Raw genomic sequence first — 25,096 nt, 5'->3', positions numbered from 1 at the left:
CATTCAGGTGTGGAAGGACATTTGAGTTTCCAGTTGTTAGCTATGACAAATAAAGCTTCTGTGAACATTCATGTGTAAGTCTTTGTGCGCACAATGCTTTTATTTCTCTTGGGTAAATATCCAGGAGTGAAATGCTGGGGTCTTATGATAGCTGCTTCAGTCAACACCTATGGGGGGTAAAATAAGTGTAACTTTTAAGAAGATTTTAACTTTTAAGAAACTGTCCAACTGTTTGCCAAAATGGTTGTACCGTTTTACATTGCCTCCAGCAGTGTATGAAAGTTCCAATTGTTCTATATGGAAGAGCTTTCCTTGATAAGGAAATAACGTAAGGATGAAAGTATGTGTGATGTTCAGAGAACATCAAATAGTCCTAACTGAGCAAGTGGAGTGATGGTGGGCCACAAGGCAGAAATTTTATTTTAGGCCAGCTCATGGAGTGCTTTGGCATTTGGAGTGTACACTCCAGGTGATGGAAACTCACAGAAGGCTCTTGAGCAGGGGACCACGTGGTCTGGCCCCTGTCTCTGAAAGTTCTGTGAAGTTTCCCATCTTTATACTATTCTCTCCCTCATGCTGCTCCCTTCCTTAGAATATACCCATCTACTGCCTGGGTACCATCTTGGTACCAACTAATGAAAGACCAAGAACCAACTGAAATGTTGTCTTCAAGTTCATCCCTCACCCCTGAGTTTCTATAACCATTCTTTCATACTTCACCCATGGCCCAAGTCACACTCACGTTACAGGTGAGTCCCTTATTCATCTGCGGTCTCTGACAGCAGACAGTGAGGCTTGTTCATGCAACATCACCCACAAGACCAATCCCTTTTAGAAGATATATCTTTACACACTTCTCTTTTGGTCTTATTTTTATGCAAAGCCCAAAGTAAAATAACATTTTAAATCAACGAAGGTATAAATCTCTTTGCTCATTTTGCTGAGACCAAAATGAAACTATGTGGACTGATTCAAAGGAGGAAAAAAAATTACTTTGCCTCCTTCCCAGCTTCAGTTGGCTTAACCATTTTGTCACCGACCTTTTGCTCTGTTATGCTCACCAGGTCTCCCTCACTCAAGTGTGGCAAATTATGTAATTAGTGAAAGAGCAACAATTTTGCCGAGAAAATGGTTATGTGTTTATGGAAGTTCAATAGCTCAAAATGTCTAAGGAAACCATTTAATGGGCCTAGAGAAAGAAAGCAGAACTGGACCCCAGCCAGCTCTGCAAAACTAGGACTAGCTAAGATGTACCCACCACAGAGAAGATCATTTTGAGGCATGGCTTGGGTGCCAGGTCCCCATCCCTGGGGGGCAGGCCTCCACACCCATCTCTCTGTCCTCTGTGTTGACACAGAGCAAAATAATCAGTAACAGTGAAAAAGTTCCCAGGAAATGGTATGTGGCTTTAAACAGTCTGATCTATCCCCTTGCTAGATTCACATCTTTTCCATCTCTCCCCAAATTTTCCATAAGACATTCATCATTAGAGAACACTGAATCTAATTGTTATTCTTTGAAAACCTACTTTGATATCTGAGGGTTTAGACTATGCCCTTTGTCTTCAATCACTTTAGTGACTGGACAGGAATATGAATAAAATGTGTGCATGTTATTTGGGGACCTGCAGTTTGGTTGCTATAACGTGTTTCACTTCCTCTGCGCCCACCCAGAGTGGCAGGTGCTTCCAAATCCTAGCCTCAGCTCAAGAGGACATTCTTTCCAGAGAATACCATCCTTTCCCTTAGGGTATTGGCCGAGGGAAATACCAGAATGCCCTGGAAAGTTTTATGGCTTTGACATTGAATCAATATCAGGAGTACACCAGAGGCCACTACTACAAGTTGCATTTCATTATATATTTTCTACTTTTGGAAAGTGCACTAGACTACAGTGGAATTTCCCCTGGGCTATTGCTTTGCCACCTCATTTTGTTTATAACTGGCCTCTCTGATCAGGGCAACAGAAGGATGAGAGCGGAGGGAGCAAGGCAACATGAAATGATCCCTTCCTTCAGAATAGACAGAAGGAATAAAGTTTGTGAGTTTAGCTGGGGGCAGGCAAGAGGAGTCTAGATGGGAAGACCAGTAGAGATGCTTCTTCACTATCCTGAAGCTGCATGAGCATTCAATATAGGACTTCATTTGTTTTGTTAAATTGACAATTTCCTTTAGCAGGAAATAAAGGTTCATGCTCAGTTTCAGACTAGCTACAGAGTGAGAAATAGCTTCACATTTTAAAGACTTTGCTTTTTAAGGCATTCAGCATGGAACCTAATTTCATTTGATAGTGTTTGTTTTTCCTTCTCCATTTGCTGCCTAGAAATGTGTGCTTCATTATCTCCCGCAGAGTTGGGGTGGGGGAGAGCTGGAGACCCAGAGTTTTCTGGGCCTCAAAAGCACTTAAAAAATAAAATAAAATAATACTAAATGAAATTAAAATAAGTGACAAGAGTAGCTGTCCCAAACACTCCACACTGCACCGCTGTTAACTCCTAAGGGCACCGGCTGGACACCTCCAGTTTTCATTTCACAAGCACAGAGAGAAGACCAAACTCAAACATTAGCACAGACATGGGTAGATTTTATTTCAGGGAAAAGTGGTTTTTATGTGAGAGAAAAGTTTGCATCTACTAGGCTTCTTTTCAGACACAACAAATTAATAGTTTGTTTTAGTTTTCTTTTTTAAATTCAAACCTTCCAAAGTGTTCTAACATGAGGATAGGACTTGATCTAAAAAATTAATTAGAATGGAATATGATTTCCTTGGACAAAAGCATTAGTTTAGAATTGTCTTCTTGAATATTGATATGAGGGAAAACCCACACACACAAGCAATTGTAGAACATCAACTTTTTAATTTAGAAAGAAGAATCAAGCAATTATCAGGGAGAAAAGATGCATATCACCAAGTCCCTCAATAGCATTGGCTGTCTCCATGGCCCCTGATGCCTTCAGCAAGTGGAAATGAACTTACTTGATATCACACAAAAGGGCCACCCCTCTCAGGATCCAGTGATCTGGGGACAAGACTGTTCGCAAATACACTACAGTGATGAAGGTCAAGTCAGTTCGCCTCGGTTTCTTGTAAATAGGACACACATACAGCTTGGGGTCCTTGGGTGCGGTGGAATTAATGGCGAAGATGTGCAGCACAGGCAGCTGTGTGAAGAGCACCTTGGGGGTGGATTCTGTGAGCTTCCCATTCCGTCTGTCCCAGGCCGCTCCGTCCATGTAGAGCCCATAAATATACACACCTTCCTGGAAGAGTCAAGCAAAAGGTAATAGGATTTTTAAAAAATTAGGTGCTGTGAGATGGGCATCCATTACTGTAATAAAGGTTATCGGTTTGGAAGGAAAACAGACATCAGTCTTAAAACACTTTCAAGAGAAGTAAACACCACTGTGCACACTGCATTAGTGAAATATCGAGCCCAATTTTCCCCTGTGGCATATCTTGAGGCTATGAGCACTGTAGAAATGTTCCTGTTATTGGTTGTTTTAGCATGGGGGTGGCCTGCCTGGGACAACAGATTTAGCCAGCCATGCCAAATCACCTCTGCAGGGAGGTAAAAGTCTCTGAGAGGTCTGGTCTGAGTCAGTGTAGGGTGGGAGCACGCAACAGGATTTGGAGCTAGGTGCCACACAAGATGTCAGCCTGTGCTGGCCAAGCCAACCTGTGGCTCTAACTTCATCTCAGTCCTAGGCTGAAGTGAGATTTGTGCAGCCAGGCCTGGCCTGTAGGAGAGCCAGAGCGCCCCCAGAGGCCAGGTGTGGTAGAGCAAGAGCGGGTGTGAAGGGCAGGGAGGGGAGGGTTGGTTCAGCAGTGGCTGACTGTCATCCTGTGTCGCTCTTTCACACAATAGGACCTGCCCTCAAGGTCCTCACCATTAAATCAGGAGACAAGACACACAGAGAGAAAAAAAATTTAAAAGATATGAATCAAATACCAGCACACACTTGTTACAAGGGCTGCCTGGTGAACAGCACTGAGGTTAAATGCAGTGACTTCTGAGGTGAAAGGCCACCGTGGGCTGGAGTGCTCAGGGACCTTTGTGGAGGAGATGGCCTTGAATCAGGCCTTGAAGGGTGGGCGGCATTTGGAAAGAGAGAGGAAAGAGAGTGGGCTTCCCAGGCAGAAGCAATACTACAAGGAAAGGCAGGATGCGTGGGAAAGCCCAAGCATTTTCTCTAGCAGAGGGTTCAACGGATATAAAATAAGTTAGGACTTGACCTTGAAAGAGTCTAGGTGCCAAACTGAAGAGTCTGAATTTTACCTTGTAGGCAATGGGGACTCATAGAACATGTGTCCAGGAAGAAAAAAAAAAGGCTAAAAGGAATCGCAGGGGAGACTCCAATAATCACGGAAGCTCATAAGACATATTTATGTAGAAGATGGTGACCATGTTTCCATTTCCAGTGAGGTTAGAGTATGGGAAAATAAATGTAGATTATAATAAAAGAGAGTGAGATTAGTTGCAAAGTGTTTTCTGGAATCCCCTCATGTGGGCTAACAGTAAGAGGACCATATTTTTTGAATCAAAACCTTAAGTACATTGGTTGACAGTGAAACCACTGGCAATCCCAGAAAATCAGAACATACGACTACCACCATTAAAGTGGGTGGTAATCCACTAAGTCAGTGGGTGACAATTACTACATGAACAATACAACCACTTAGGTACCATCTGACAGTAAATTGTATCCCTTCTAGGCCCCTTTCAATCTCAGAACTTTACAAAGTCATAGTTGGAAGGTATAGTGAAAACCCATGTCCCAAAATCCCAAAACCCATGTCCACCTAGAACCTCAGAATGTGACTATTTGGAAATAGGGTTTTAGCAGATGTAAACAGTTAAGGTCACACTGGAGTAGGGTGGGCCCTAAATCCAATATGACTGGTGTTCTTATAAGAAGAGGAGAGGACACATTGGGATACAGGGAAGGAAGAAGGCCATGTGACGATGGCGGCAGAGACTGGAATGATGCAGCTACAAGTCAAGGAACGCCAGGGGTTGCCAGCCACCACCAGAAGCTAAGAGAGAGACACGGGACAGATTCTCCCTCAGGGCCTCCAGAAGAAACCAACCCTGCCAATACCTTGATTTCATATTTCTGGCCTCTTGAACTCTGAAAACATAAATTTCTGTTGTTTTAAGCCACCCAGTTTGTTACAACAGCCTTAGGAAACTAATACAGATCTCGGTACCAGGAAACGGGGTGCTATTGCAACAAATACCTAAATGTGGAGGTGACTTTGGAATTGCATAATGGGAAGAAGCTGTAAGAATTTTGAGGCTCATGATGGAAGAAGCCTAGGTTGCCTTGAATCTAGAGATTGTTGGTGGAAATATGGAGATTAAAGGTGCTTCTGGTGCTATCTCTGATGGAAATAAAGATCATACTATTGGAAACCGGAGGAAAGGCAAGTCTTGTTATAAAGTGGCAGAAAGGGCCAGAACTTGGAAATCATCTGGTCTAGCCCCCTTATTTGACAGTTGAAGGAATGAAAATCAGAGAAAGGGAAAAGGTGATGAAGACTTATTGAGTGTCTATGTGGGGTCCGGCACCAAGCCTAACTGATCCCATGTAATTCTCACAATCATCTTTAATGAGTCTATCATCCTCATTTTATAGATGAAGAAGTTGAGGCTCAACAAAGTTAAAGAACTTGCCCAAGTTGATAGAGCAGGTAAGTGTCCAAGCAGTGGCTCTCAATGGCCTCTCTTACCTTGGAGCCCTGCCCTTCTTCCAGCCAAGCGTCCTTCCATCCAGGGTCCTGCAGCTAGTGGGGGACACTGCTGGAGCTGGCCCCAGAGCTCAGAACTGCTAGTCCTGTTTGTCTCTACTGCCCTCAACACTCGTCAGTTCTGAGTAGCCCACAGCCATAGCTGGAGATGTGTGGAAAAATCCTTTTTAGCAAACACAAGTGTGACTTGTAATTATAAAGAAATGCAGTCGGGGAATTCCCAGGGTTTGTCATTAATTCCCACTCCAGCAAATGGAGGAGGCGTTGGCATTGAGGTCTCCTGGTCACAACCGAGGAAACCCTGGCTGCAAAGCCAACGAACTTACTGAAGCACTCAGAAGTCAGTTTTAAGCAGAACTTCAACCTTCAGCCCCAGCTCCAGAACTGCCCCTGCCATTGCCCAGTGGTGCCTACCACAGGAGGTGATGTGATCTCCTCCTTGGTCTGCCGCAGCACCTCATTGTGGATGGTCACGGAGTCCAGGGCCCAGCCTTTGTGGGCACGGGTCACTTCTTGCCTCATCGCTGTGAGGAAGCCTTAAAAAAAAGAAAGAAATTATTTTGATGCTTTGATGTAGTCCACTTTAGAAACAGGAAGGGAGCAGGGCTCATGTTACTTGCTTATCAATCTCCAAATGCGCGCCCATCTAAGAGGAGCTGAGATCTAACCTCAGAGGGGACATTTCTTTCAGTGTTTGGTTTCTATGGGGACCTGCGATGAGCTAAATATTTCTCACCAGCTGACAGCAGGAAAGCAGCACCCTTTCTGCTTCAGACAAGGCCTTGGTTTGAAATTCTTCCAGGATTTCAACCACACAAGTCCTATAAGGTTTGTAATCCAATCCTAGCTCATTGTCGCTATTGGAAGATACAATATCTAGGCATAAGACTGGAATGGTAAAATATTCTGAGAACAGCATTCCAATTAAAATTTGAATCAAACCATTATCAAGCTTCTATTTGCTATAATGGAACAATTTCATTTAGTCTAAGAAAATAAGGCATAATGCCCAAATAGAAAGCCTGACTTTCAATTTGATCAAACAAAGCAATCACACCGGAAAGGAGAGCTACATGTTTTAATGTGCATAATACAGTTATTTTAAGACAATACATGGTTCCGCATATTGTAGCCTTTCTTTAAACTTAATGTTTGCAAACCATGCCATTCAATTCAATAAGAGAAGCCTTTCTTGGAGAGTAGCATTTGATGTTAGAAACTATACACTAAACTTCAAAATGGACTTCAAAACCTTAGGAAAATTTATTCGTGACCTACATATTACATTTTGGCTTTCATGTTAATATTGAAAATTACAAAGCTCTTTATTCATAATCATGATTAAATTTTGGAAGGTGTATGTCCCTGCTACTCCTAGTGAGACCTGAGAACTATTATGCACAAACCAACACAAAAGTGACAATATTTTATCAAGTTTGGGAGCAGAGGGAAGAAGAGAAGTTGCAAGGCATAATTACAGGCATTGAGCTAATATCCCTTGGAGTTGGAAAGAAAGAATAGGCCGCTAGCTTGACTTAACGAAAGAGTCAATTTCTTCCCGTTCCCAAGTCTCTCCCTGGTTATTCAATTAGACACTTGGGGAGACAAGCATTCATCCATTTGTTAAATCTCTCGAGAGTGGCCACCATGTACCAGGCACTGCTCTAGGTGGGATGACCACAAAGACGAAAAGTCCATCCATGGACCCTGCATTCAAGGAGCTTAGTCTAGAGGGAATGTGGAGGAAGGCAGGACATATAACACAATGCTATTATGAGCAAAGGTGTGAACAAAGTGAACCACTTGGGAAGATGGCACAAGGAAGGCTGAATTGAGAAGATGAAGTTGAATGTGACTCTTGAAACATACGTAGGAGTTTGCCAGATGGGAAAGTTCCAATTAGAGGAACAGCATGTGCAAAGGCATGGAGGTTTAGGCTAAGGTGAGGCAATGATGGCAGACAAGGTTAGAACAAAGGTAGAGGCAGGACTTGTCAGTGTCAGAGCTTGGACTTGATTTTGTGGATGGTGAGAAGCCACTGAATATTTAGAGTAGTCAAATGATTTGGTTGTATTTGCTTCATATAAGGCTTACTCAGAGCACTCAATAAAACAGGATTTGGGTTGCTAAAGAAGAGCCTTTGCATTACTCCATAGAAAAGCTGGTCAATCAACCAGAGTAGCTGATGGAAGGACTTTTATGGGTGATTCTTATAAAGCTCTAGTTTCACAAAACTGAGAGTGCCTCGTAGGAAGGGATGATTTTATGGGACAAAGAGTTAATTACAGGGGGAAGGAAACATATTGGAAGTTTGCCTGAAAGCAACTGCTGGTCAATGCTCATCCACTCTACATGTGGAGTCACTTGAGGTAGTTTGATCAGCATGTGATTTTGTTGACTTCCATTTTAAATATTGGGAATCCCATACTTTAGTAGTAAAACATTTTGTGTGTTTGCCAGCTGGTGGTATATATGACCACAATAATAAAATCCAATTTTCCCTTCTAAGTCACTCCATGAAAATGTCATTTTCATCATTCAACCTTAAGCGTGCACCCATGTGGTATACTAAATAGACACTGTGTTTCCGAGTACTTGGAATTAAATTGACCCTATTTATGACATTTTAAAATTCATCACTGATCTATGAATCTACAGGGTCATAATGCACAAGACAGGAATCCTGGTGTTAACCACCCATCTGCACAAGTTGAAAAATTGAATTTTTCTGTAACATTTTAAGTTCCAACTAAATGGCAAATTTAACCTCACTCCATATGGCACTCAGGACAATGAGTGGGATTCTCTCTTATGAAACACACCTGCTTCAAAGACTTCAGTCATTGTCAGAGAGCTCCGAAAAAGTCTAGTGCAATTAAGGAGAGACCATCTCCTATCTTCTCCCTACTGGGGAATATGCGTGTCGTCTAGCCGGCTTCAACAACAAGCCTCCTAATGTTTAGGAAGCACCCTTAGTATGCCACTAGATAGAATCTAGAATACACATGACCTTGAGCTATTAAGACAGGAAAATCTTAAATAAATACATTGGAGGCCTGAGACTGGAGGGGAAGGAACTGTTCCATGGGCCATTCCCACACAAAGAACATGGAGAAGATATGTATTTTTTCAACTCTCGATAGTTTTGTTTTGGCTTACCTAAAAAGAAGAACATGATATTGTGGAATTCAAATCGTAGTGAATCCACTGATTGTTCATTACTGAATTTAAAAAATGAATGACCATCTTTCTTGTAGACTGATATCAAGTCTAATGGAATCAAAATCTGTGTTCTCTGAAGCCTGGATAATTTTAAAAGACTATTGATACTTTTTTCTTTATAAAAGCTTGAAAAGCAGTACTTTTGTCTTGGCACCAATTTATTTTTAATAATTCTTACAGCAAATTTCAATCATTAGTGGTGGAAAAGTGATTCATACGTTCCTATGTTTGACTCTGAAGTCAGAAACAAAAGTTAGGGAAAGTCTTCAACAATAACAACCTTCTATTCTTCATGAGATTTAACCACCCACATGAAAATGGGTGATTTGACTATTCAAACATCTGAGTTACGTGTGGTCTAAATGAGGTGCTTTAAAAAAATTGTTTCCCTTCAAACTCGAAGAGCATAATGAATCCTTAAAACACTTGTCAAGCTTGTTCTTTAAAAAAAGTTCACCTTTAAGCTAGGATTATACTTTGGAAACTCGGGTCTAAAGTAACACTTGTTATGTCTTAATTCCTATAATAGCAGGAACCCAACAATTCAGCAAACTAATTAGTTATTTGACTTGTGCAATCAGTTGGCTTAAAGAAAGCTGTAGAGCTGTGCTTTAAGTATCATTTCAAACAAGGCCTTAGAAAAGATGAAAGAAATAACTAATCAGGAAGGTTCCTCTTCTCGATTTTATAAGGAGTTGGTTGCTATTCTGTAATGATGGTCCTATAGGCAATGGTGGTTTTTCTCTTTAATAAATGAATCAGTCCTTATGTAACGGGCCTTCGGTTGTGCAGTACTTCCTGCCTTATCAGTTATTAAGCCTCCCAGTAGCGTCTTTGAAGATGAGGAGAAATTATGTTCCTGCCACAAGTTTATGACAGGCAGTTTTTCCCCCAAATGAGAAGCAAATGGAGTTCATTCATAAGTTAAATAAAAGGTCAGAAATCATTAAACAAAGATGGGATTGATCCACCTAGTTGAATAAAAATGCACCGAGCACCTTTCCTGTTGCTTTGCTAGATGCTGTAAGGCAGGGATCTTAAACTTGGCTGAAAATTAAAAATACCTGGGAAGCCATTAAAATTCCTGATTCCCAGGCCACAGCCCAGATCAATAAAATGAGAATCTCTCAAAGTGGAACCCAGGCATCAGTATTGATTTAAGACAGGGCTTCTCAAACTTTACTGTTCATAGGAATCACCTGGGGAAGGAGCTCTGAAATGCGGGCTCTGATTTGGTAGACAGGTCAAGGGTGGGGCCTGAGATTCTGCTTTTCTATCAAGCTCCCAGGTGATGTCGATGCATCTGGCTGGTGGACCAAATACTTGGGTAGCAAAGCTCTGAGGCCAAGGTTCTTGACACATTAGAATGACCAACGGAGCTTTTAAGAAAATGAACTGTATCGACTCTAGAGGCCTTATCCCCAGAGGTTTTCATATAATAGGTCTGGGTCCCCAAGCATCCGTATGTATCAAAAGCTCCCCAGGCAATTGGACTCTGCAGGCAGGGCTGAGGACCACTGCTCTGTAAAAAGATCTGCACAACAGGCCATTAACAGGCCACTGACCCACATTTGTTTTAAAAACAAATTTGACAAGTGGGAAGAGAAATGCCTCATGGTACAAGCAAAATATTAGGAAGGCTGTTAGTAGGACGAGCTGACTCTTTCCAGAGTCCCCTGAGATGCACGTGTTCTCTGAAATGCCATTAATGCAGAAAACGGTTGGCTCTGGCAAAACATTGAGTACAAGTGGGAGACCTGGGCTAATTCTCTTGGCCAGGCTGGGATCAAGTAAACCCACCGTGTCTCCTGTGACAAAACGTGTGCTGCTTTATGTTTCCTTTCTCACCCATCTCCTCCCTCCCCAACCTTCCAACTCTTGCCTCCACAGTGGTTCTGTGGTTAACAAACTCTTTAATATTTTCCACATCTTCACAGAACATTCTTTCCATCTTCTTACTCTTAGTGGAACCTGGCTCAACTCTGAAGACACTGTCCTTCCCAATTGTACCTACAGGCTTTGTGAGAATCTCTCCTGCTTTGACAACCACACCCTCTGGCCACATGCCCCTTCCCTCATTGTCTCTGCCAAATATCCATCTGCCTTCATTCACTGAGCATCCTGCCATCATCCGGGTCTCTTCAGTATCCCACTCAGCGTCTTGACCTCTCAGTTCCTTGACCTCATTATTTCTGAAGACCTTCTCCTCAACTCTACTCCCTCTTTTCTTCACTTTCTTTCCTATTTAGTCTAGATTCATCCTTCTCATCACTTGACCAGCAAAACCCCAAGCCTGGATGAATCCAAATGTCTCCCTTCTTATACCTATTCCAGGCTGCTGAACAATACTGAGACCATCCATCACACAGTTGCCCCCATGGTTAACCATCACCAGCCTTGACCAGATGCTCAAAGCCACCTAGCAATCCTTCCCTGTCCCCCTCATTAGTCCTCTTTCTTGAACTTCTGCCACTCTCCTTAAATCTCTCCTCCAACACCTTCTTGCTATTGAGATCACTTCTCCTTCTTCAAAGAGGAAATAGAAAGCATCAGATGGGAACTCCCTTAACTTCTTGCCACCAAACCTACAAACTCACTTGCACCTACTCTCATTCCTTCCTTATTACTCTTGTTATAATGGGTGAGGCGTCCCTCCACCTGCTTGGAGTGCATCTCCCCACTTGGAAGTCCCCCCTCCTGCCTCTTTCACCCCTCTCTGGTATCTTTGGTCTCCCCCACCCCGACCCTGCCTCTCTCTCTCATGCACACACTTCCTCCCACCAATATTTGAATAGGCTCAAGCCTCTCCTATCATTAAGAAAATCCTTTCTTCTTACAACTACTCCTCCAATTTGCTTCTCCTCTTCAAAGCCAAATTTCCTGAGAGAATTATCCATGTTGTCCATACTCACCTTCTGTCTCCATTTCCTGGTCTCTCACTCACTTGCCCTGAAATCTGACTCCTCTACCTCCCCACCCACTCCACTGAGACTTCTTTAGCCAACAGTCTTCTTGCTGATAAAGCCACCTGATCATTTTGGGCTCTATCTTACCTGACCTCTGGCAGTATCTGTCACTACATCCTACCCTCCCCTCTGTCTTCATGACACTGTGCTCTCCTGGTTTCCCTCTTCCAAGCTATTTGGACTTGAGGGGACCATTCACAAGAGTTCAGGTGATCTGGAAGATGGTGATGCACAAGGAAATATAGCAGTATCCTGATGACGATGGTTTGGGAGAAAGATGACCAGATAGTAGCACTGGTGAGGGTCCCAGGAGGATGGACTATTCTATATCGGCAGTTAGAAGTGAAGAATCAGAATTTCACACTGGGACTTTAGATGAGTCAATCATAGGTAGAGATTAATAGTTGCATCTGTGAGAATGGCTGAAGTCATCAACGAAGGGGCTGGGCCAAGGGCAGAACTTGCCTGAGAAGAGCCCACAAGAAGCAGCCCTCTGAGAAGTAGGAGGAGAACCAAGGAAGGTAATGGACAGAAGCCAAGGTATGAAAGAGTTTCCAGAATCAGCTTCCTAGTATAGTCAAGGGGAATGAAGTTGGCAGGAAGACCACTAGATGTGGTGGCCTTGGAGAGAGCAGTTTTAGTATAGTGAAGAGGTTGCCCAGATCACAAGGGACGAGGTGGTTGGTGAGGGAGGTAACCACGTGCAGAGACTAGAATTATGAGCGACGTGGTTGTGACTGAAGCCAGTGCATCGAAGCCCCTCGTACACAAAGGCGAGGAGGACAGGTAGTCGGTCACTCTGGAGGCATTTCTAGGGTGTCCACAGTACTTTTATTGTTCTGTGAAGTGGGGTAAGGCAAGGTGAGTGCTATCACTCAGACTGAGGTTTAGAATCGTAACGTCCACTCACCTGGATTCCCTCAGACATTAGGGGCAGCTCTGGTTTGGCAAACTGTAGCTATGGGGCATGCTCAGGACTGTTACTAGGTTAGAGGAACTCCCCCAGTCCCTTCCAATGCTAAAGGTCTGTTAGCCCTTGGTGCACTCTTCCACCCAACAAACTTCAGGCTTTTACAACTCTCCTTAAGACAAGCATTCAGACATTGCTGCTAGCTGATGACGTCGCCCTGAAGACCAACACCCAGGCAAGAGGTTGTAGATGATTTTTACAGTCACAAAAGATAACAGGACAACATTTTTCCGTCTCCTTGCTTCAGCGAAATTCCCTCTAACTGAAAATCTTGATTTGTATTAGTGAATAATAAGTTGCCACCGATATCTGCTACAGCAGACTGGTCTAGCCTGTCAAGACACTAAGAAGAAAAACCAGAAAAACTAGAGGAGTTCGGCATCCAAATGGCATCAAGCTGCAGATTGAGTTAAACATTAGAAAATAATGACATTGCGTGGTTTAGTCTAATCTAGAGGTGAGAGACCTGGGGAGCACGTTCAGCCTCAGCTCCATTTCATTAGCAGCACCTGTGAGTCATGTCTACCATCAAATGGCAAAGCATGACTATCAATTAAGAGGCTCTGAAAGGCAGTCAATACCCTGGCTTGAAGTCAGGCTCATGATAACTCACAGTCTTTGGGTTTAAACCCACCCCCACCTATGACACACACGCAAAGATACACATACACACTTACACACATACATATACACACACACACACTCTCACAAACCAGAATCTAAATCATGTGTGCACGATGCTCTGAAAAGGTGCACCTGTAGGAACAAGAGACGAAGTAAATCCTTTGAGAATCCCGAGAAGCACAACCTGAAACAATATATGAATATGTGCAGCAACGATGGCTGGGAAACCCCATTGGAGCACAGAGGTTCTCCTGGGCCTGAGGCAAATTCAGGAACTGCCAAAAGCTGCCCCACTGCACGAAATAGGGTCATGGGTACAGAGAGCTGGACCATTTTAATAATCAAACCTAGTCGCCACATGGTTGACCTCATCAACTGCTACAGAAATGATTGCAAAGGGAGCTGGAAATACCAGATTAGCTCCACGGTGGCTGACTTAGTGTCTTCAAATATGACCAACAAAACATCAGGCCACCATAAGGCGACACAGCAGCGCTACACAGAGCACGAGCTCAGACACAGACTGAGGGGCAAACAAGGCCTGACACCTGTCCTGGCAGCAGTGTGGACCTCAATGTCAGGTAGGTCTGAGGAGCAATCAGCAGAGGCATGATGGGAAACACATCAGACAGTATCAGACACCGCATTACATTGTAAGAACACAAAATAAATGGTCATATGTGAACAAAACATTTCCAAATGTTTTATAGTCTAGGTGATTTTCACTATACATATTTGTGATGAAACGATGGCCTCTTTGCAAACTGCACTGTATTTTACTTAAATGTGTGTGGTGTTTCTAAAATGAAAAAAAAATTTACTTAAATGTTTTGAGCCAAAGAAAAAAATTATTTCATCAGAGGGTCTGAGTTAGAAGACATAAAACCCAGGAGATACACTCATGTTGAGAAATCAGTTGTTGATGTCAAATAGGGGCCAGAGAGGCTTCCAAATGGAAAGGACTTTATCTGCTTGCACACCGCCTGTGAACATGCATGGGGTTGCTGTAATCTTTATGTTTTCCAGATTTGGCCAGGTGATATAAAATGGAAAGTAATTTGTCTCTCATGTCAAGAGAAGGAAAAGGAAACAGAGAAGTGATTGGTATGCAGGGAAGGTTGACCTCCACTCTTCTGTGCTATAAACAGAAAGCAATCATAGGTGGGGGGTGTGTCTGTGTGCTTGTACATAAAGGGTAGGATGCTGTGTAAGTTCAGGGCTTTCCATGCCATGGAGAGCCATGAGAGAAAAAAATCAAAGTTTAACTTGAAAACAGAAATGAAGAAAAGAGAAAGGATTAGTAATATTAACAAGACCAGTAAAAAAACTGAAATATACATCTGTTTGTATTTTTTTAAATATCGTTCTGGTTTGTAAAATTTCTTAACAAATAGTAACAATTAAAGATTAGTTGATACTAATACTTTGCTATTTTATTTTTTATTTTTTTTAATTATAAAAAAGCAATCACTGAAAGAGATTGTGTGCTATGACACATGACTTGGTCATCTGTGTCTACGGGCAGCCAGGGATGAACCAACCCCACTTCCTTGGTTTCTGAATATCAAAAATACACTTAATGACCTCATGGTTTTTAAAACCACCCGTCCTTGCCCTTCTCCCGAACTCGAAGTCTGCCTATACACTTCTCCATCTGGATGTTCCACCAGCCCTAGCTGACAAAGCCAGTGCTCCTTGCCATTCCTCCCAACCTGTGCCTCTTCCAATGCTCCTTATCTTATACCTTGCCCTCAGCCTCAGCCATTGCCACTCTTTGCCCTCTCAAAGACGCCCATTTAATCACTCCATCAACTCTGTGCCCTCCTCTGCACTTGGCTAAGGTCCCAGGCTCTCTCCCTTGGATCTGGTAAGAGTCTCATTGCTCTGGGCCTCCATTTTCCAGTCTAACGTTTACCTTCTCCTGGGCTTATCTTCTGATCTTTGGTGACTTACCATTGCTTTTGTGGCACAGCCCAAACTCCCCCGGAAGACTTCACGCTCCAGCCTCACTCCCCACCACCCCTGCTCCTGCTTCCTGAGCTCTGGCCACACTGGTCTCCTTTTTACCCTGGACATGCCTTGTCTTTGCTCAGGCTGCTGCCTGGAATGCCCATTTCTCAAGTCCCTGCCTCTGCAAACCCTACTCATGCTTTCCATGTAAAGCTCTTCTCAGCCCTGCCTTGGCAGAATTCATCTCTCTGCCCTCTGTATTAGTGTGGCACTTCGTTCTTACCTGGGTGGAGCACTTATCGCATTATACTGAAGTTGTTGATGTGTCTGTCCTACCAACTAGATTATGGGCTCCTTTAGGGCAGAAATCAGGTCTCAAATCTCTCTCTCTTGAAAGCACCCAGCAGAGGGGCTGGCAAATGGAAGGTGGTTAAACAATCCTAATTAAGTTAAATGCTATTTCTTCAGGCTCCCAAGCCAGGAATTGCCTGGTGACAACTTACTCAAATTGAGGGCTGGTAAAGAAGAAAAAGACTCATAAATACACAAAATCTGAGAACCATAATAAAAAAATTTCCTCCCCAAATTCAATGGAAATTCTGGGATAAAAATAGATCAGTGAAATCTGGGGGCTGTCCTTTACAAATCTAAAGCCTATTGATATAAGAATATACTATGTATAATTTGGTAAGCTCATAAAAGCCACCATGCTTAGTATTTTAAATTTAGAAAATGTTAAAGCATTTGAAAATGCACGAAGTGAATGAATGTATGTACGTAGAGGACAATTAAATGTATACTTTTAAGATATACTATTTATTGAAGTATTATTTATGCAAAGAAAAGTGCACAAATCGTAAGTGTACACTTCGATGAATTTTCACCAAGGGAATACAGCCAAGTAACCAATATCCAGATCAATAAATGGAACATTTCCAGACCCCCAGAAGCCCCCTTGTACCCTTGTGCAATCACTGCCCTCTTCCCCAAGGGCAACCACAATCTTGACCTTTAACACTATGGATCTGTTTTGCTTGTTTTGATTCTTTGTATAAATAGAATCAAACAGTATACACACATTGTACATATATTACAATGTGATACAGTGTACATAACATTGCAATGTGTTCTGTTTGATTTCCTTCACTTAATATTATTTTATGAGATTCGACCATATTGCTGCGAGTAGCAACAATATTTCCTAAATCTGTAAGCGTGACTGCTTCTTAAATTGTGTCACTAGTGGGGCTATAAGGTGTTGAACTGTCAGGAATCCAACATCTCCTCATTTTGGCCAAGAATTACTTGAAGTAAGACTACCTTATTGTAGTAAGACAAAAAGTTGTCGTGTTTCTGAAGTTGATGAACTCTATGACATCCAGTCAGTAACTTACTCAGTAAATATTTCTAGAATGAAGGAATAAACATAGTGGAATCACAAAGCACTTTTTCAGGGGGAAAAAAACTGAGGGAGGACAGACTGTAGAAGTTAACTGAAAACAACTTTTGCTACATGATCATTTTTGAAATCAGTCTAATTTTCTGAATTCTAGGAACAATTTTTGCATATTTTGGTGCTTCATTTTTGTCATTTTCATAAACGTTTAAAAACTAAGGTTTGAGCGAAACTTTTTTAATATTTCACATACCCTAACCAAAGACCGATGGCTTGCTGAAGTGGGTGAGAAGAAAAACGGAAGGTTTTGCCACCATATTGTGGAGGTGATACAGTAGAAAGAATTTCAGATTGAATTTGTAAAAAGAAATACAGAAGGATGCTCTGTAGTCTCCAACCATTGAAAGCATATGTCCAGCTCTCAGCAAGCTGTGTACCTCTATATGTTTTATATAATACACACGTATCACACAGTGCTACTAACAACTACACACATCTTCCAAGTTGGCCCACTGTCCTATGAGCACATACCTTGGGGATTAAAGAAACCAGTCATCCAAAACACATTGGGCCTTCCTTCAAATATCCAAGTAGAAAACTGAGCATTTCTTTCCAAAAGTTCAGTAAACCAGAAGCCCAGTGTAGATGAATCCCAGGACACTCTTTTCCAGATCTGAGGTATACGAGCATCATACATGTTGTCAAGGGCATCTCTCAAGTTCTGAAAAAGATAAAGTTAAAATATGAGAATAAGAAAAATCAACAAAAGCGGGAAATGACTATTGAGATAATAACAGCTCACCTCACTCATAATGATTGTTCCTTCAATGGCCAATTTTAGATCACTCAGGCTACTGCGAAGTATTGAGATGACTTTTTGCATTCTGTCAATTTCTTGTCTAAGAAATATATTCATTGAATTAAGATGTCCCATCTTTATCAAACGAGCTTTCACCTAAAAAAAGGATACAATAAAAGAGAAATTTTTTTATCATCCTTCTCTTCTCTTTCAATGACCTGTCCTTTCTCTAAAAGTCTTTTTTTTTCCTCTGCCTGTATCACTACCAGCCCAAATGAACTCTAAAACATCTCTTGCAGAACACAACTTGCCATTAAATTCCCCATTTTCTGGGCTTCAAAAACTACTGTTCGACTAAAACGATTTTTATTTCCTACTGATTGTACTTAGTTGATAATTGGAAATGTACTTTAAAAGCTGAAATAAAATTGTACCTATTTCCCTTTCAAATGATTAAGCACCAAGTGTCAGTTAAATAGTCTTTTGCAATCTAACCTTTATAAGAGTACAGTTTGGAATATTTTCTTTCATAATGCTTGCAGAGTCATTATTAGAAATGTCACAAAGTTAATACAGTACAGCCAAAATCTTTACAGAACAGTTACCAATAAATATGATTGGCTATAGTTTCCTAAGATCATTGTTGCCTTGGCTAGGGCAACTAAAGAGAGACTTTCCTAATCTAATCAACGAAAATATTTGACTTTGTGGGAGAGCCATTAAGCACCTGTCATTTGTTCCCTTTGGTATATCATTTATTGACCATGTTGACGAGATCAATATAAAAGCCTCTGGTTATGGGAACAATAAATACAACAACCATTGGAAAATAAGCCAATACACATACACATTTCAATTTAGTGACATATATATCCAAGAAAAAATTGACTACAAATACTGGCAAGAATTCATACAGAGATTTGAACTTTCTGCTGGCCACAATCGAAGGGATGCCAGAATAGGAGGGGTAAGGATAACTACATGGAGTGGGAGAGAATTTAAAGCGATGTACCAGTCCAAAGAATCATCAGCAACCCGGTAAACTGTGGAATTCTCTGCTGGAGATGCCCACTGCCCCTTCTTGAGTCATGGAATGTTAGAGATGGACGAGCTTCAGAGCCATCTGGACCATCCTCCTCATTTTACAGAACAGATTTTCTGTCATGGCACAGAAGTTAACTACTCAGCAATGGACACCTCTGCTTTTCTGCAGCTGCAAAGCACTTCTGGTAAGCGAGGGATGAAGAGGGGAAGCACCAACTCAGAGGGAAGCTGTGGTGTGAAACGGAACAGCCTGGACAGGACTGTCTGTGCAGACAGAGTAAGTAATATTGCAATGCCAGTCAGACATGCCAGTGGAGGTCCCTAACCCGGTCTGCTATACCAACCTTCAGGTGCCATACCAACCTTCAGGTATTCTCCTAAATTTCTGGTTCTAGAACTTACATTTTTGCAGGCTCCACTGCCCTGTTCTCAGCTCAAGCCTGTTAGCCTCCAGTGGCTGAATAGCATATACATCATCCCCTTTAAATCATGACTACTCTGGAAATTCACACTTAAGGAAAAGGGAAATTATGGAAATACTTTTGCAACTCCCACAAGTGGGAAATTAAGCCCAGGTATTGCCTACAATGTCAAATCAATAACCCAAGTATCTTTCAGTATGCGAAAAGCCCCAAACAAATCTTCTTGTGTGTGTGTGAGGAAGATCAGCCCTGAGCTAATATCCATGCTAATCCTCTTTTTGCTGAGCAAGACTGGCCCTGGGCTAACATCTGTGCCCATCTTCCTCCACTTTATATGAGATGCCGCCACAGTATGGCCTGACAAGCGGTGCCTCGGTGCGCGCCCGGGATCTGAACCCGGGCCACCAGCAGCGGAGCGCACGCACTTAACCACTATGCCACGGGGCCAGGCCCCCTACTTAGAGTTTTAAAAGAGAAACTTCACTTGCAATAGAGACATGCTTAGGAAAACTTAGACTCTAGAAAATCTAATTTTAGTACTGATTTTGAGTATGATTATTGTTCCAGCCTAAAATTGTCTTTTTATTAATAAAATGAAAGATTTGCTGTAGTTTTATGTAAGATTTTCATTATGTTTCTGGGACCAGGTAGTCTCTTCGACAGTAATGTGGCTCCGTTTTTACTGTGGAAGTCAATAGTATAATTACATTTCAATTTACAAAATTCACTTTACAGCCACATTTTCAAGAACACATCTCTTCTATAAAATAAAGGACACTAAAAAGTAGGTGATCTTGGAAGAGGAATCAGTTTTAGATGTCTCTTAGTACAAACCTCGTCCCATATAGCAGTCCATTCAGCGACATTACTCACACTTGCCTCCTGCTAGGATAGTGCCAGAACAGAGATCTTGGTGAAGTGGCACCAACCAACCCTGGACAGCTCAAATTATCCCAAGGTCTTGAAACCTACCTCTGGTAATACCAACCTGTGGTCTAGTCATACAGAGTAAGTTTTAGCCCACTTTCACATGCTAGTTCTGAAAATCTTTGAAGGCAGGTATTATGCCTCATCTGTCTTCTGAAGATCACTTATGATGAACCATTGAAAGTACGCACTTATAATATTTATCCACTAAAAAAAAAAAAATGTTTTCTCCCGTTTCTATAACTATCTCTATGTGAAGCCATTGATTTCATATCTTGACCAAATGTCTTGGTACCCATCTACACGACAGAAACAAAAATTGTTTTAAGAGGCAAGAAAACGTTTTTTATTGTTGGGGGTGCTCACTGAAGATGGGAGTCCTGTAGCCCAGGCAGCCTAGGGGCTCCCAGCTGACAAGTGTATTTTTCCCAGACTTGGGGGTGCAGGAGAGTGTAGACACAGGACCATAGTTACACCCACCTTAGGGCATCAGCCTCTCACTTTTTGGTTGAAGAGTTAAGCTTGACTCAGCCCAGTCTAGGACTGAGGTGAAGCTCTGACCATCAGCAGTGAAGGACAGAGGAACAAGAAAGAGAAAGCCCCAGAAGGCCAGAGGACACAGTCCTGTCTTCTTGCGTGAAGAAGCAGACCGACTCGGAGGAAGTTGGAGGACCTCTCCCAGAACTTTCAGGTCATCCAGAAATGTTACCACAGTTAAAGATTTATTTAGATCAGCAGTTCTCAAAGTGTGGTCTCAGACCCATGAAGGCCCCTGAGATCCTTTCACAAGGTTACATTTTTTTCATAGTAATGCTAACACATTATTTGACCTTTTTACTCTCCTTCTCTCGGGAATGTACAATGGAGTTTTCCAGAGGCTACATGATGTGTGATATCACAACAGATTGACTGCAGAAGCAAGTATGGGAATCCAGCTGTCTTTTATTAAACCAGACATTAAAGAGATTTGCAAAAATGTAAAACAATCCCACTCTCCTCAATGAATTTTTTTGTCCAGGAAAATACATTTATATTTTCAGTTAAAATGTTATTTATGTTAACGTGTAATGAGTTTGTTACTGTTATTTTACAATAAATTAATAAATATTTTTGAAATTTCTCAGTTTAAATTTCTAATATATTAAATATCAGTAGTTACAACCCGCATAAACAAAAGCTATTTGGGGTCCGCAATCATTTTGTAAAGGGTTCTTGAGATAAAAAATTTGAAAAAAAAAAACTGATTTAGATTAACAAGCAAACACCTGGGAGGTTCCAGAAGTAGAAAATTATTGCCATCCAAACTGCGGAGTGAATTCCTTTACATGATTTGCTTTCCTATAACACGGCTGAGAGGACTGAGAGAATGAAAAGTATGGAGGACAGGAGACAAAAACAAAGGGTAAGTTTAAAGAATGGACAGAGCTGGCTTGGGTAAGAGAGCTAGGGAGAGGTTTCCAGCTAGAGGGCTAAGCTATCTGGGGACTCAAAGACACAGGAATCCAAAGAGGGAAAAGGATACAGAAAAGACAATTGAAAGAGAAAGTGGCCTAGAAAGGAAATGGAGAAAGGTGTCAGAAAAAATGCAGATCATCATTTGCAAGATGCTTGAGAAAGAAGAAAGAGGAGACCAAAAGGTAAAAGAATGAGTTGAAAAGGAAGAAGGAATGAGCAGAGACAGGAAGGGACTGAAAGATACTGTCCCAGGACTGTGCTCAGCTTTGTGGAACCAAAGACAGTCCTGTCCAAGCGGTGGGAGAAGGGCGTGGCTCACCTCATGAGGAATGTAATCAGGAGGCAGCTTGCTCAGCATGTCTTCAGATAATCTATAGACAATGGCTTCCCGTGTCTCTCCCACTCCACCTCCACTCTCTTTGGGTTGAATGTTGGTAATGGTTTCAAGAACAGCAGAAGCAGTGTTACTCTGATACCTGACAAAAAGAGGGAACTGTTCAGAATGTAGCAGGGAAATGCACCTTCAGAGATAATTATCAAAGCAATGAAATGATGAATCACTTCAATCAAATCCAACCAAAGACAGAAAAAAAAAAAACCGGAAACTTTACTATCAGCCTTTAAGGAATGAAAAAACTAGAGATCTATTCTACTGCTTCCTAATGGGACATCTCAAGAACATCACAGAAATGAAAAACTCTCCATCTTCAGAGAAAGAAATTCCACAAATGTCCGTGACAACCCAAAGCAGTGCTATCTGATCTTGCTCACAGCTAACCTAATCACTTCATGCTGGAAAATGAGCCTGCCTCCTTTTATTCTCCCCCAGTCACCGACTAGACATAAGAATCCTACCATTATATGACAATTTGTAAGATCAAAGAGCACCACTCATATTTCCTCACTGAATTATAAATTATCAAAATTTCTTTGGTCTTTTCTGGTTTGTTTTCTCAGTTTTCCACTTGTTTCATGATTTCCAAGTTGGCCTATTGGCATCCCTCTGCTCCACCTGTCTAAATGCAGCCCCCATCTTTAAAATCCATACATTCAATACAGATTTACTATGCACCAGGCACTGAGCTAGTGCTAGGATATGATGGTGAACACGTCCTTGCCTTGTTGCCTTTCTCTATGGAGGAAGGAGACATTAGTCAATACCACTGTAATAAGTGCTCCGGGGAAAAGAACAGGATGCTTTAAGAGAGTGTAGTCTGTCTGTCTCTTGCTCCCACTCGCACTCTCTAGCTCTCTGTTAGGTCAACCAGATGCTCTGAGGTGCAAGAATTTAGTTTTTGTCCCGAAGTTGCTAGATTGACCAGAAGTCTGGACACACATATGGTGTGTGTTTGTCTAAGTGTGAGTGTGAATGAGTGAGTGTGTGTATGTTGGAGGCAATTTACACTAGAAGATCAGGGAAGGTATCTCTTAAAATGCCGTATCTAAGCTGAGACCTGTGGGATGAGAGGTCAGCCAGGCAAAGTGGGGTGGGGTAGGAGGTAAGAAAGGACATTCAGGTAAGAAGTAAGACCTGGAGGTGAGGAGGACTTCGGTGCATTCGAGGAGCAGAGCCAAGGCCAGCGAGGCCGTAGCCAGTGCTAGGAGGAGAGAGGAGGATGGAGACGAAGCAAGGACCAGACCATGCAGGGTCATGTGGGCTACTTTAAGGATTCTGAACGCTACCCCAGGGGCAATAGGCAACCACTGAGGACTTCACGAGCAGGGGTGTGCATGATCAGATTTACATTTTTCTGTCCTTTCTGAACTCCTAATTTTCTACCTATAAACATCACATAATTAAATTGTTCTGAGTTACTGTTTGGTTTCATTTGTAAATTTTTTCTCTTGTCCAGATGTGAACCACATTTACATCTCTTTTCATAGGTGTCAGAGGCAAATCTAAAAGGAATTCAACAAATGTTTGAGACTAGTGATTTGTTTTTCTGTTTTATTTCCTTGGACACAAAATAAGTCTTTGTAATATGCTATATGTATCAAAATTTTAAATGTGCATAACTTTTAATCTAGAAAGTCTACATCTAAGAATTGACCCTAAAGAGATAATCAGACATTTCCATTTCTGACAGTATAGTGCAATTGTTACCCTGAACAACTCTCCTGAAAATAACTAAGAATGTTGGATAAGATATGAAAAACATCTTTTTAAATACATTACTGAACTGGCAAGAAACTAAGAAACCCTCAGGGTCAAAAAAATATAGAGTGAAAGCTGAAATCTAGAGAGCTAAGCCAGATTGTACCCTGGAGGCATAAACTCACCCCTGGTGTTCTTGAGTTTCTATTTGGATGGTACAATGAGGGAAGAGGGAAGCCCTATACTCAAGGTGGAAAGTCTAATAGGAAACTCCTATATAAATTTGGGACACCATAGGGCTACACCCTCAGTGTAAGGGTAAACTAGAAATAACTCATCTGTCAGAAGGGGATGGTGGGAAAATTGTTCTATCTAGCTTCACATTGGGTAGGAAATAATCCTTCCTGAGAATTCTTAATTCACCAGGTTTCTGACATCGATGAACATTCATTCATATTACCTGTGTGATTTGAAAAATCTCAAGCCAAAAGTTTATTTTAAGGTGATCCCAGGAAGTCCCAGGTGGCACTGGGGGAAAGCAAACACAAATCTTCCCTGGAACAATGTGCCTTCAACCCAGGCTTCAAAAAATCCAACAGGCCATTTCCAATAGACATGAGCTCACAGTCAAAACTCATTAAAAAAAAAAAAACAAAAAAAAAAAAACAAGGCACTGTGAGCAAGCGCCAGTAGAAACAACAGAAAGCAGAACTAGACATGCAAAGATCTCAGATAGTGAATTTCCAGATGCACATCATAAAATGTTTTTACTACATTGAAGAATAAAAAAAAGGTGATTGAAAATATAACTATTAAACAGTAAACTATAAACATGAATAGCATATTTGAAAAATGTCCAAGTAGAACTTCTATAAATAATTAAAATTCAAAGCCTGTATTAGTTTTTTATTGCTGCGGTAACAAATTACAGTCATGTGCCACATAACAATGTTGCGGTCAGTGACGGGTCACATATGATGGCCCCATAAGATTAGTACTGTATAGCCTAGGTGTGTAGTAGGCTATACCATCTAGGTTTGTGTAAATACACTCTATGATGTTTGCACAACAATGAAATCACCTAACAACGCATTTCTCAGAACGTATCCCCATTGTTAAGCAATGCATCACTGTACCACAAAATCAGTGCCTTAAAACAACACAAATTTATTATCTTACAGTTCTGTAGTTAAGTCTGATGCAGGTTTCACTGGGCTAAAATCAAGGTGTCAGCAAGGCTGGGTTCCTTTCTATAAGCTGTTGGGGAAGATCCATTTTCTTGCTCATCTGAGTTGTTGGCAAAATTCACCTTATTGCAGCTGTAGCACCGAGGTCCCCAATTCCTTGCTGGCTCTCAGGTTAGGGCCCTTCCCAGATTCTCGAGGCCATCTGCATTCCTTGGCTCATGGCTCCCTTCCAACATCTTCAAAGCCAGCAATGGCAGGTTAAGTCCCTCTCTTGCTTTTAATCTTTCCTCC

At 41.7% G+C, this 25,096-nt stretch overlaps 1 protein-coding gene across 1 annotated transcript in view; it reads right to left on the bottom strand.

Annotated features, from left to right (window-relative positions):
* Positions 1–2,781: 2,781 nt before the first annotated feature.
* DNAH8 (dynein axonemal heavy chain 8) overlaps positions 2,782–25,096 on the bottom strand; it is a 290,688-nt gene continuing 268,373 nt past the window's right edge. The window contains exons 86-90 of the mRNA XM_014782746.2: positions 21,843–21,999; positions 17,679–17,831; positions 17,408–17,597; positions 6,163–6,284; positions 2,782–3,260 (exon numbers count right to left, since the gene is read on the bottom strand). Coding sequence (XP_014638232.2) covers positions 2,973–3,260; positions 6,163–6,284; positions 17,408–17,597; positions 17,679–17,831; positions 21,843–21,999 — 910 coding nt within the window. The 3' untranslated portion in view covers positions 2,782–2,972. The remainder of the gene's footprint in view (positions 3,261–6,162; positions 6,285–17,407; positions 17,598–17,678; positions 17,832–21,842; positions 22,000–25,096) is intronic.

This window comes from Ceratotherium simum, chromosome 13, assembly GCF_057802395.1.
Source record: "Ceratotherium simum simum isolate JZ-2026a chromosome 13, ASM5780239v1, whole genome shotgun sequence".
Classification (NCBI taxonomy): Eukaryota; Metazoa; Chordata; class Mammalia; order Perissodactyla; family Rhinocerotidae; genus Ceratotherium; species Ceratotherium simum.
Note: the sequence above shows the minus strand (reverse complement) of the source record. Positions and strands in the feature narration are given on the sequence as shown.